Genomic DNA, 12,892 nt, shown 5'->3' with positions numbered 1-12,892 from the left:
TTTTTTTTTTAAATTTATTTATTTATTTATTTTTTACTATTATGACTATTGAAAAAAAACTTACAGAAAGACTAATAATTTTGGTTTGACGCTAGCAACATGCCTGTGGTGGTCATCCACTGCTGCTAGGGGGCAGTAATGCATCTCAAATCTCTTCGGACGTGCCGTTGAACAAGCAGAAGAAAAAGACACTAACATGGCGGCTGTCAGTAGCGGTCGTGCGGATCGTCTCGGTAACGCGAATCAAAACAAATCTTCCCTCACGTCCCCGGAGAAAATCCGTGAGCTTCTCAGTGAGGGGGTCTCGCCAGCCAGCACGGCCCTCCACAGGTACAGTTTAAAACCGAATTGATGTTGTTTTTACGACTTGGTTATGCTAATGTAGCTTGCTAACTAGGTCCATGGCTTCTTGGAGTATGTAACATAAGGACCACTTAGGAAGGCGTTCTCAGAAAAAAAGAGAATACAGATATCGTATCATTTTACACATTTGTGCACACTTTAGGGATTCTCTTCAATCCCCAAAGCTGATTTCTTCGCTATCTCTGCGAGCCACGCTGTTACAACCCCTAGCAAAAAGTATGGAATCACCATTCTCGAACGAGCACTCATTCTGACATTTTATGTAGAACAAATTCGGATAAAAAAAAGCTTGAACAAATAATCAATTGTTGAAAAGTGCAACGCTTTAGCATTCAGATACAATAAAAAAAATTAATAAAAAAACATTGTGGTGGTCAGTAAATGTTACTTTTATAGAGCAGGTGCAGGGAAATATACTGTATATGGAATCACTCCATTCTGAGGGAAAAAAATCTGGAATCATGAGAGAGAAACAAAGAAATGACAAAACACATCTCTAGTATTTATGAATGAATTTATTGTCTTTGTCATTTAGTAGCACAACCGCTGGCTTTTATGACAGCTTGCAGTCTCTGAGGCATGAACTTAATGAGTATTCTTCATCAATTTGGTGCCACCTCTCCTATTCTCGCAGTCGGCGTGATGTCACGATGACGTCATCTCGCCTAGCAACGTGTCGCCGTTTTGAGAGGGGGGCACGCACAGGTAAACATCCGTAGCCAAACGTCTGAAATTCATATATTTCAGCTGTGTTTTGCGTTTTTTTTTTTTTTTTTCATAAAAACGTCTTAAATAGGAGTGGGAACCTCAGGGCACCTCACGATACGATACGATTCGCGATACAAGGCTCACGATAACGATTATCTCACAATATCATGATACAGCGATTATTGAAATATTGGTCAGAAATTTGTTTCATGATATTCTATGATACAACTGTTGAAACGGGGGAAAAAAAGATATTTCAAAATAGGAAAAAATACTTGTTTAAGTCATTTATTAAACAGTGACACCTTTTCTGTGCAACATTGCTGTAAAATATAAATCTACTGCAAATTGTGTTCCTGCACATATAGAGGAAACAAACCACAACCACTGGTCGGAGAATGGCACCCTTAATTTCTTTAAAGTTTTAAATCTTTAAAAAAAAAATTTTTACAGTGCTGTAGGTGTCAGTCAGCAGTTGAGCTTGGAGTGGGGCAATGATAAAATTGGTGTGTCTTTTCTTCGTATATGACCTTTGTTGCCAAAAGCATTGGTTTAAGCACTTCCACCATCTGCTTCAGCATTTGAGATGTCAGACTCAGTCAGTCACATTCTTCCTCACCTTAAAAACAACAAAATAAAACAAAAAAATATTAGCTACTTAATAGCTTTTGAGTTGAAATCCTGATATTTTTTTTTTTGTTGGAACTTGGAAGTATTGAGTAAATTTAGAAAAAAAAAATGAATGTATAGAAATGCATTACCAATTTTTAATATGTAGGCTACATGAATTATCATGCACATCACCTTATACAGTATATCTCGGAAGCTCTTCAGACCATTTTTATAGCTTATTGTATCAAATTGGCAGTAATAACAGTTTGTGTAGTAAACTAGATGGAAAGTGGTTCTCAAATAATATCAAATAAATTAGTAAATTCATGTAGGCTTGTTCGATATTCATTTTCATCCACTTTAGGGTCCTGGTTTATTTTATATAATTCAACACCCAATGTCATCAAAATAAGAAATGTAAATTAAAAAATCAATTACATTACAAAACTTGACCTGAAGTGATGAAAGTCAAGGAGTCCACTTCGTCACCAGCTGCCAGTGAACCTTATTTTTGTTAGACAATTCTTGCATACAGCAAAGTCTTTGTTCACCTTACTTCCTTTCTTGTTGGTGTAAAATCTAATGTGTGTCTGTCTACATGTGTGATTTGCAGCAATATTTTTCTGACTTTTTCCTCCACCGTTCTCACGACGCTTTTTTATTTTTTTCAACCCAGTTGGAGCTTCTTCTCTAGACGCTTTGTGCGCACTTTACCTTCACCGCCACGCTTGAGTGCCCCTAGTGGACCGCCAAGGAATTGCTCAACAAACATTGAGCAGTTTACAGCATCCATACTCCATTGTATGGCCAATATGTCAAATAAAAGTATCGATACTTGGCGGGAGCATATCGATAACCGATGGGGTTGCAAAATATAGAAATATTGTCACACTCTTAGTCTTAAACATGACTTATTATTATCACGAGTCACTGCCGACAGACGCGTGTTTTGGCCTGCAAATCTGCCCATACAAAGTTGCAGCTGATAGCTGGATAAACAATCCAAAGGAATTGCCTGCAGTGGAGTTCGGCGTCACTTGCATCAAACCTCGTGGACACAGAAAGGATTTTTCAAAAAGGCCTCACTTATTAGGTTTTTTCAGCGTAGAGCCATGAAATTCGGGGAGTCGATACCTTGTCCAAAAACTGCTCCAAAAAGTCTCTTGCACCCATATTCCAAACCCTACAGGAAATTGGCCATTTTAGATTAAGCCCAGTTTCATGCATGTAAGGTAGGATCTCATTAGATGATTAGTGAGGGACGACTTGCCACCACCCCGACCTGCATACCATCCCAGTTTACGTGACGTTCAAGTACCGCCAAACTGCCAGGGCCCATTCAGTCCTGCTTGCAGGGCTAGTCTGAGTTTGTTCTACATGATAAAATGTCCGAGAGAGTGCTCGTCAGAGTCTGGTGATTCCATACTTTTTGCTCGGGGTTGTATACCATAATTTTTGGACTATAAGGCGCACCTGACTATAAGCCGCACCCACCAAATTTGACACAAAACCAGCATTTGTTCACAGATAAGCCGCACTGGACTATAAGCCGCAGCACTCCTCATTGTATTATGGAATATTTAAACCAAAAGATAGTAACCGGTAACACTTTATTTGACAGTGGCACCGTAAGACTGTCATAAGACCAAATGAACCACCATGAAGCTTTGAACCAATGAGCTGAAAAGCTTCATTGCTTCGAGAAGCTTAGTTTGCCCATCACTGCTCCACCTGCTGTCAACACTGTTGTCGTCCAACATGCCTCCTAGCATGCATTGCAGCACTAAAGATGTAAATAACAATCAAAATTCATGTTCTCTGCAAATTATTTCTTCAGTTACTGTTTCAGTTTCATTTATTGCTAGAGATGGTATTTGGTAACTCTTTATTTGAAAGTGGCCCCATAAAACTGTCACTAGACAATCATAATTATGACATGACACTGTTATGACAATTAATGAATGCTTATACCAGGTGTCATTTAGTGTTATCCGGCAAATTATCTCACTTTTGAATAGATGTAAAAGATCCGAGCTGAATATAAATGGAGATAGTGACATAGTTTGCCGGATGACACTTAATGACATCTGTCATAAGCATTTAGTAATCCCCATGATAGTGTCATGTCATAATTATGACGGTTATAAGACCAAATTAACCACCGTTGCTTCAAGAAGCTTCATTTGGACATCACTGCTCCCTTGGAGAGACAGTCAACCTCTGCTGCCAACTGCCGTCAACACTGTTGTTGTCCAACATGCCTCCTAGCATGCATTGCAGCGCGACAGATGTAAATAACAATCCAAATTCATGTTATGTGCCAATTATTTCTTCAGTTGCTGTTCCAGTTGTTTCATTAATTGCTAGTTATGGTATTTAGTAACATTTTATTTGACAGTCATGCCATAAGACTATCATAATTATGACATGACGCTGACATGAGCATTAATGAATCCTTGTGACAGATGTCATTTTGTGTAATCGGCAAATTATCTCACTTTTGAATTGATTTAAAAGATCCGAGCTGGACATAAATGGAGTTAGTGACATAGTTTGTCGGATGACAATGATATCTGTCATAAGCATTCATTAATGCCCTTGATAGTGTTATAATTATGACTGTCTTATGACGCCGCTCTCAAATAAAGTGTTACCTACTAACCCAAATAAATCAACAAATAAGCCGCGCTGGACTATAAGCCGGAGGATACTAAGGGAGGGAAAAAATAGCGGCTTATAGTCCGGAATTTACAGTAGTTATGTAGATGGAGACTGACACTAGCATCGATGTTAAAGCTATAATGAGATTCGAATGGCTGCACTAAACATTCATGCAGTGTTGCAATTGTTGAAGTTACAAAATGATTCCATTGTGTTTTGTAATTGTAGTGGACAAGGAGATTCAAAAGACCAAGAAGTCATTAGCACCACTCCATCACCTTGTGAAGCAACTAACAAAGAGGCCTTTTTCATTAGAGTACAATCATACTCCATATCCTTTTGTCTTCCTCAAAGTTGCATGCAATATATCAGTGATCTATGTAGCAGTAAATTTTCCTTAGCCTAAACACTGCTTGAAATGGGCCGGGAAGCCCCATGCGCTCTCACCCCTCATGTGTGCCCGATATGGCTGGATCAACATCGCCCACGACACGCTCAAGTGTTCCAGCTGCCAAGCCTTCCTCTGCGCGTCACTACAACTCACGTTAGATTTTGATAAATGTAAGCCGAACGTCTCGGGAGCTAAGCGCCTGATTTAATTTTGGTTTTGGTAGTGGGACCCTTTTTTTTTCTCCCTGTGACTAGATGAATCCCGGGTAGCCGAGCTGTCCAGGCAACTTCAGACAAAACATGAGAAGTTTTGCCCCTGGCCTGATTTTCCTTGTCCAGGTAGAAACACTTGACTTTTATTTAAAAAAACACATTAACAAGGCACTCTGATAATCTGGATGTTGTTTTATGTTTCAGAGCGGTTGTGGATTGTGACAGCCGAGGAGCCTTCAGAACTTCTGACCGCTTTCATCGAACGTTATCAGAGCGCATGTAGGCTCGGACAACAGCTTCCGTCGATGAAACCCGAGCTGCTGAAATCAATGGTGAGGAAGCTGGGACGAGGTCAGGAATAATCAACTGAAAATGTTAAAGTGCGTACGACAGGAGAAAAGTCTTAAATAGGATTATTATGTGAATTCGAATCATATTTTGAGACGATTCGACTATATACAACAATTTAGCAAAGCGCAGATGACGAGAAATTAGTCTTTTAATCTGCCGGTTAGCCACGCCTACCATTATAGGGCTCTAGCGTCCCCAGCAGGTGGATGACGTCAGCAGAGTCACGATTTCATCTGATTTAATATGCAGCCCATTGAGGGGGAATTATTCACAACGAGGAAAAGAGAGCCGCAAAATGTCATTGTTTCAGTCTCGCTACTCCAATATTTTTACAGGATATTCTTTTTATCCAAGTATTATTCCCCAATAGCTGAATATATGGCTTGAGAAGGACCAGTCAGCCTGTTGAGGGGGAATTATTCAGAACGATGAAAACACGACGAAGAGAGCTGCAAAATGTCATTGTTTAGATCTCTCCAATATTTTTACAGGATATTCTTTTTATCCAAGTATTTTTCCACAATTGCTAAATAAATGGCATGGTCATGACAAATAAGTCTTATGCTAAATGGAATATGAAATGATAAAAATGCATTTATTCAGGACGGCATGGCAAAATTACTCCATAATGGTCATAGGTGGTCATGGTGATATTTTATGACACCTAAATCGGGCTTATGTCATATCCCCTCCCCGGCTTCGGAGAATGTAAACAAACCAAGAGGAGTGACAGCTAGCCGACATGCTAACCCGAACTGAGTGATGTTGCAAAGTCTTCGAAGCGGAAAATCACACATAACTAGCCCGGATCATTTCACACGACGACTGGGTTGTCGATTGTCCTAGCTGATCAGCAAACCGCCCGGCGGAGAGCAATTTACAGCTCGTTCCCCAGAGGAGGGTGGCTGCACTTGTTGTGCAGCTAATGTGTATGAGGAGAGTTTTTTTTTTACATGCCTATCCGTGATCAAACGTAAGTAGTCCTTTATTTAAAGAAAGTTTTAAGTGTTTACTTTGTAATCGCTGTATTAGCGGCTATTTGTAACACAAAGTTGCAATTTCGGATCGGGTGGAAAATTTGACAGAACACCGTGCACACCAAGAGGGCAAAAGCCGAGTATAGTGCTCGCCCGGCGGGGGGATGTGCGACAAGCCGGCCACAAAATGCAAGCCACCTCCATATTAAAATGATCCCAGTATTTGAAATAATACAAAACACGATGTTTACTCACTTCCTCGTAAGTCCAATGGTCCCACAGGAGTAGGGCTTGTTTTGGCCAATATCCACCGGTGAATGGGAACCTTTTGAAACCCCAAAAACGCCTCTCCCTTGTACAGTAAGATTTTTCTGCAGCCGTTTGGCTGGCGTGTTGCTAAAAATAAACGTATTAATCCGCAAAATCAGCTGAATCCTTAGTCCTTCTCATACAACAGTACGGCTGTATAGCGAAGAGGACTCCTTCCTCCGTACACGTCACAGCGCCCTCTTTCTCAACTCGAGACTGTTGCCGGAAGTCACTCATTTTCATGGGGCGGGATTCAAAAAACTATATAAATATAACGATCGCTTCCACACACATCCAAGCGTTCCATTTCATTCAGGAGCATAAAATACCGCATGTATTATGAAATAAACATGCTTTTTCGTGTCACAGGCACTTTAATGTCCTTTCATTTGTTTGCAGTCTTTGACTGAGGACGTTCTAAGTGCTATCCTGCAGCTAGTGGAGGAGGAACAAAAAAAAAAGGGAACCACGTGCTCAGAACCTTTTGCAGTCCAGGTGGCTGCATGCATTGTTTCTCTCTGTGGCTGGGCTTCAAAGTAAGTTTTACTTTTGGTTTACTATGGCTGGGCTTGATTGTAAAGTTTTTTTTTTTTTCTCCCCAGCCCGGGCGTGTATAATGCAACTCTGCCCATTCTCTACTGCTCCTACTGTATGCGCAAAGTGGGCATGTGGAATTTCCACCAAATGGAGAGCGCGGGAGTTGACGCAGATGTCGGGATGGACCCTCCGAGCACCTCCGTGGTTCCCGCAGAAGGGGGCCAGGGGGAACAGTCAACTCCTCCTTCACCCACACCTCCTTCCACTCCGAGTCGCATGAAGCTAAGAAGCCAGGACTCCTGCCGCTCTGACCAGGCAAGTTTACATTTCACTTCAACAACGTGCCCTGCAAGTAGGGCTGGGCCGTACGGCCTTAAGTACGTATCACGGTAAATTGAGCAGATTTACCTCGATAACGATAAATTCGCCCAAGCGGACTGTTATATAATTGAAAATCTGAATCAATGCATGAAATACGAATTAACCATTTCTCGTTAATTTATTTACCAGATTTCAATTTCACAATTGTAAATGCAGTCTAAACATTAAGTATATCAAAATTTCTTGTAAACAATAAGAATTCAAGTATGCACATTTATAACAGCTTTTATGATTTGAACAATGTACATCATATTAAAAATCGATAAGACGACTGTGCAAACATGTCATTGTAACACAAATGACTTACAACTTGAACAATACAATAAACTACTTCAAACATACAACTTATTGTTAATGGCTGCTTTGACATAATTACTCAACACAAGTGTTTACTTCGAGGTTTCAAGTTTTTTTCCCCCAGAGCATTTTAGAATAGAATAGATCTTTATTGTCATGGTCAACAACGGAACATTGTGAACAACGAAATTGGATGTGGCACTCCAGCATAAACATATGTATTTGATAAAGAAATAGAAAAGTATATGCCCCAGAGCTATAAGTACATAATTATAGCTTAGACTGAAATATGTACATGATGGAAATAGTGCAATGCTGTGCTGATTTTATCAGTGTCATTTGTGCAAAGAATAGAATATGAATTAAAAAAAAAAATTCTATACATTTTTTTAATACACCCCCCCCACACACACACACAGACAAAACCACATTAAAGCTATATTGCTGTTTTGCTAATGAAACTTTGAATATTTTATGATGGCAGTAATGACACAGAATTAAGCAAGTACATATAGAAAAATAGCTGTGGCCATTTTATAGGCTTCACTGTTGGATTATACTTTGTTAAATGCATTACCATCATAAAAGCTATCAGAGAAATCACACACACGCAGCGATACAGTGGGGCAGATAAGTATTTAGTCAACCACTAATTGTGCAACTTCTCCCACTTGAAAATATTAGAGAGGCCTGTAATTGTTAACATGGGTAAACCTCCACCATGAGAGACAGAATGTGTGTGTGTGGGGCAGAAAATCACATTGTTTGATTTTTAAAGAATTTATTTGCAAATCATTGTGGAAAATAAGTATTTGGTCAATACCAAAAGTTCATCTCAATACTTTGTTATGTACCCATTGTTGGCAATAACGGAGGCCAAATGTTTTCTGTAACTCTTCACAAGCTATTCACACACTGTTGCTGCATTTTGGCCCATTCCTCCATGCAGATCTCCTCTAGAGCAGTGATGTTTTGGGGCTGTCGTTGGGCAACATTGACTTTCAACTCCCGCCACAGATTTTCTATGGGGTTGAGATCTTGAGACTGGCTAGGCCACTCCAGGATCTTGAAATACTTCTTACGAAGCCATTCCTTTGTTGCCCTGGCTGTGTGTTTGGAATCATTGTCATGCTGAAAGACCCAGCCACGTCATCTTCAATGCCCTTGCTGATGGAAGGATATTTTCACTCAAAATCTCTCAATACATGGCCCCATTCATTCTTTCCTTTACACAGATCAGTCGTTCTGGTACCTTTGCAGAAAAACAGCCCCAAAGCATGATGTTTCCACCCCCATGCTTCACAGTGGGTATGGTGTTCTTCGGATGCAATTCAGTATTCTTTCTTCTCCAAGCATGAGAACCTTTGTTTCTACCAAAAAGTTCTATTTTGTTTTACCTGACCATAACACATTCTCCCAGTCCTCTTCTGAATCATCCAAATTTCATCTAGCGAACCGCAGACGGGCCTGGACGTGTACTGGCGTCAGCAGGGGGGTCACGTCTGGCAGTGCAGAATTTGGGTCCCTAGTGGCACATTGTGTTACTGGTCGTAGCCTTTGTTACTGTGGTCCCAGCTCTCTGTTGGTCATTCACTAGGTCCCCCCATGTGGTTCTGGGATTTTTGCTCACCGTTCTTGTTATCATTTTGACGCCACGGGGTGAGATCTTGCATGGAGCCCCAGATTGAGGGAGATTATCAGTGGTCTTGTATGTCTTCCATTTTCTAATAATTGCTCTCACAGTTAATTTCTTTACACCAAGCGTTTTACCTATTGCAGATTCAGTCTTCCCAGCCTGGTGCAGGTCTACAATTTTGTCGCTGGTGTCCTTCGACAGCCTATTTGGTCTTGGCCAGAGTGGAGTTTGGAGTGTGACTGACTGAGGTTGTAAACAGGTGTCTTTTATACCGATAATGAGTTAAAACAGGTGCCATTAATGCAGGTAACGAGTGGAGCCTTGTTAGACCTCGTTAGAAGAAGTTAGACCTCTTTGACAGCCTGAAATCTTGCTTGTTTGTAGGTGACCAAATACTTATTTTCCACTCTAATTTGGAAATAAATTCTTTAAAAATCAAACAATGTGATTTTCAGTTTTTTTTTCCACATTCTGTCTCTAATGGTTGAGGTTTACCCATGTTGACAATTACAGGCCTCTCTAATCTTTTCAAGTAGGAGAACTTGCACAATTGGTGGTTGACTAAATACTTATTTGCCCCACTGTTCAAAATAACACGACATACTGACTGCGAGATGCCGTCCGTGCCCAATTCCCTCATTTAGTTTAGCCAATTCGACAAGGTTAGAGCCGATATCAGACTCCATCATGTTCATTTGTAGCATTAGCCTGTGGCCTGGCTACCAGTGAAAAGCACTGAAAGCACCCTCTCCTGAAATCGTTAGAAACAGGGAGGACAGCGGGTGAAAGCCCGTCTGGAGGCCGCCAATAGTCTTATTGTCGGGTGAAAGTTTTGGCGAAGCTCTCTTAAGCCCGACTGCATCACGTTTGCTTGTAGCGTTAGCCTCTAGCATTAGCCTACCGGGCTTCTGTTTGTTTGATTTCCTGATAACCACATGACTCCATACGTAAGCCGAACACCACAGAGTCAAAGCGGGATGAAAAGACTATATTTTCATGTTTTGTTAAATAACCGAATTTACCGACATGGTCAAAATTACGTCGGTCATCATAAATAATTTTGCTAATGGTAAATTTTCGGTATACTGCCTGGCTCTACCTGCAAGCTATCAATTTCTTCTGACCAACGTTCTGCAGGGTGAGGGCATTCCCGTAGCTTTGCGAGCCCGAAGCCGAGACTCTCCGAGTCCTGTGGAAGAGTCGCCGAGTCCCTCGGTGAGGGGCAAGAGACCTGCCACTCGAAGCCGAGGGCAAGGTGAAAGCCTGTCCCTCCCTTCCAAACGCTTATGCCTCTCATTAGCTGTAAGTGCCTTTCTCTTCTTCCTCCATATTTCAAAGTCCCCCAAGTGCATTCACTGACTCGCTGGCTGTTTTTAGGACGAGGTCGTGCAGAAGAGTGCGTTCGAGCCGCTGGCTCAGCACAGAGACTGGTGTCCCTGGGTGGCTGTTGGAAAGGAGAATGTGGATCCACGGGCCACACCTCTTTCAGACGCTGTGCCAGCGCCTCATCAGCAAGGCTGGAAGGCCGTCCTTGACCTCCTCATGCCCGCAAAAAACACTAACACTGTGGGCAGCAGTACAGCACAGGCAAGTCAAATATTAGGCTTGTGTATTATGTCTGGAAATGGCTTGGCACCTTATCAAATATTGTCTTCCTCGCAGGACCCACCTGATCGATCCAAAAGGGTGTTTGCTATATTTCGTCAGTGGCAGATAGCCACTCCATCTCAGTAGAACACATTGATTAAAACATCGAGCCAATGGAATGAAGATGAGCAATAGCATCATGTCATTTCTTAACTGTGAGAGAAGACCGAGTCGTCTTTGATAGGAGATCATTGTTTGAATTTTGTACTCCATTATCTATGTGGAAAACAGGAAATCCCTGACGATGAGAAGGAGCCATAATGGCTCAACACTGGATAGGCAATGTTTGCTTTCAATGCTCGTTGAGACAGTGTTAGAATATCACCTCAAATTCACAAAAAATGTATGTGCGCGAGTAGGATTGTTTGTAACTCTTGATCATGTCAGGTGGTCATCAACTGTGTGCCATGAACATTGCACATGTTTGGACTTGGCAGCCTTGACTTGGTTTGTGACATCTCATTGCTCATCTAGTTTTGTCTTTCATGCATGATTGATTAATAAAATGCTTATTTGAAATATTGTGTAATGTTCAAATTTCGCCTAAAGATGCAATCATGTCACAATGTTATTAGCATAGAAAAACTTCATTGCAGTGTTGTTAATAACGGCGTTAGAATATAACTGCATTAGTGACGGCGTTATTTTCTTCAGTAGTTAGTCATCTTATTTCTCATCTTGGCAACGCTGTTACTGAGGCGGGAACGGCGTGCGTCAACTATGTTGGTTGACTGACGCAAGAAAAGTCTGAGAAAGACTCGCGGAGATGAGAGAGCAGAGCAGGAGTGGGGAGGAGGCAAGGGAGGGTGACGCTGTTGCAAACGCGATGCTACTATGCTAGGTGCCTCCAATAATACCTGACTGTAGCCGATAGCCAATAAACTACGCCCACATGATGATTTGGTAGATATCTCATATATACAGAACTAGATGCAAATGGCAGACACGGCTACATTAGCAACATGTATAATAAAGAACTAGATGCATTAGTAAACAGCTGCCATCTTAAAGCAGTAGACTTCTCAGGAAAGCTCTGTTGTAGAGAACCTTCCTAGCGAACCTAAGTCACTTTTTATCTAAAATGCTCCTAAATCGGCAAAATATTGACTTAAATCCAGGGGTGAAAGTGGCTAGAATTTCTTGCCGGAACTCCCCGACGTGAAGGTCTCCACGAAGCCAGAAATTTTGTTTTTTATTTATTAGTGGGGGGAAGGGGTTGTCAAACCTCCTAAAACTACTGAAATGCAAAGAAAACTGTTTTGGCACAGTTATTTCTATGACACATACAAAAAATGATTTTTGTTCAAAATTGTATTTTTTCAATGATTTGCAAAATAAAAGTTAACAAAAACAGCAATAACCCCAACCTCCATCTCCTAATTTTTATTATCTCTCATTTCCTCACATACGAAATGCCAAATCTCAATTTTAACTACTTGTGAACGTAGGATGTATATTAAAATTGAAGTTAATGTAAACATTTCCTCTTTTTTTTTCTTTCTTTTTTTTTTTTAAATAATAAAGATAAATAAATAATACATTCAAATAACCATTTAACCATAAAAACAAAAATTAAACAAAAACAGTGTCATTAGACAGTGGGACAGTTTTTATTTTTGCTATTTTGCACTGATCAACTTGGTATGCCACCTTATATGATGCTAACAGATCTCGCTGGTTTACTGATGTAACACTGTCGCTTGGTTTACTGATGTAACACTGCGAAACAAAGCGGGACGATTGTTGGCAATATTCGGCACGCCTTGGCTGAAAAAAAATCAAGTGGCTTATTAATGTGAGTGGGGTCTAA

General features: G+C 40.8%; 1 protein-coding gene across 1 annotated transcript; it reads left to right on the top strand.

Moving 5' to 3' along the window:
* The first annotated feature begins 162 nt into the window (after positions 1-162).
* zc3hc1 (zinc finger, C3HC-type containing 1) lies at positions 163-11,601 on the top strand. The gene is made up of 10 exons (XM_057855530.1): positions 163-330; positions 4,573-4,675; positions 4,755-4,905; positions 4,990-5,073; positions 5,152-5,279; positions 6,984-7,120; positions 7,187-7,436; positions 10,573-10,737; positions 10,813-11,022; positions 11,098-11,601. The coding sequence occupies exons 1-10, from the start codon at positions 197-199 to the stop codon at positions 11,167-11,169; spliced, it is 1,434 nt and encodes a 477-aa protein (XP_057711513.1). The 5' UTR covers positions 163-196; the 3' UTR covers positions 11,170-11,601.
* The last annotated feature ends 1,291 nt before the right edge of the window (positions 11,602-12,892 follow it).

Source organism: Corythoichthys intestinalis, chromosome 13, assembly GCF_030265065.1.
Source record: "Corythoichthys intestinalis isolate RoL2023-P3 chromosome 13, ASM3026506v1, whole genome shotgun sequence".
Classification (NCBI taxonomy): Eukaryota; Metazoa; Chordata; class Actinopteri; order Syngnathiformes; family Syngnathidae; genus Corythoichthys; species Corythoichthys intestinalis.
This window is presented reverse-complemented; position numbering and strand designations above follow the sequence as displayed.

Excerpts from the sequence above, each read along its gene's own strand:
- zc3hc1 (XM_057855530.1), top strand. The coding sequence starts at position 197 with ATGGCGGCTGTCAGTAGCGGTCGTGCGGATCGTCTCGGTAACGCGAAT. Across the intron at positions 5,280-6,983 it reads CCGAGCTGCTGAAATCAATG|TCTTTGACTGAGGACGTTCT; the intron begins GTGAGGAAGCTG and ends ATTTGTTTGCAG. Across the intron at positions 10,738-10,812 it reads GCTTATGCCTCTCATTAGCT|GACGAGGTCGTGCAGAAGAG; the intron begins GTAAGTGCCTTT and ends GGCTGTTTTTAG.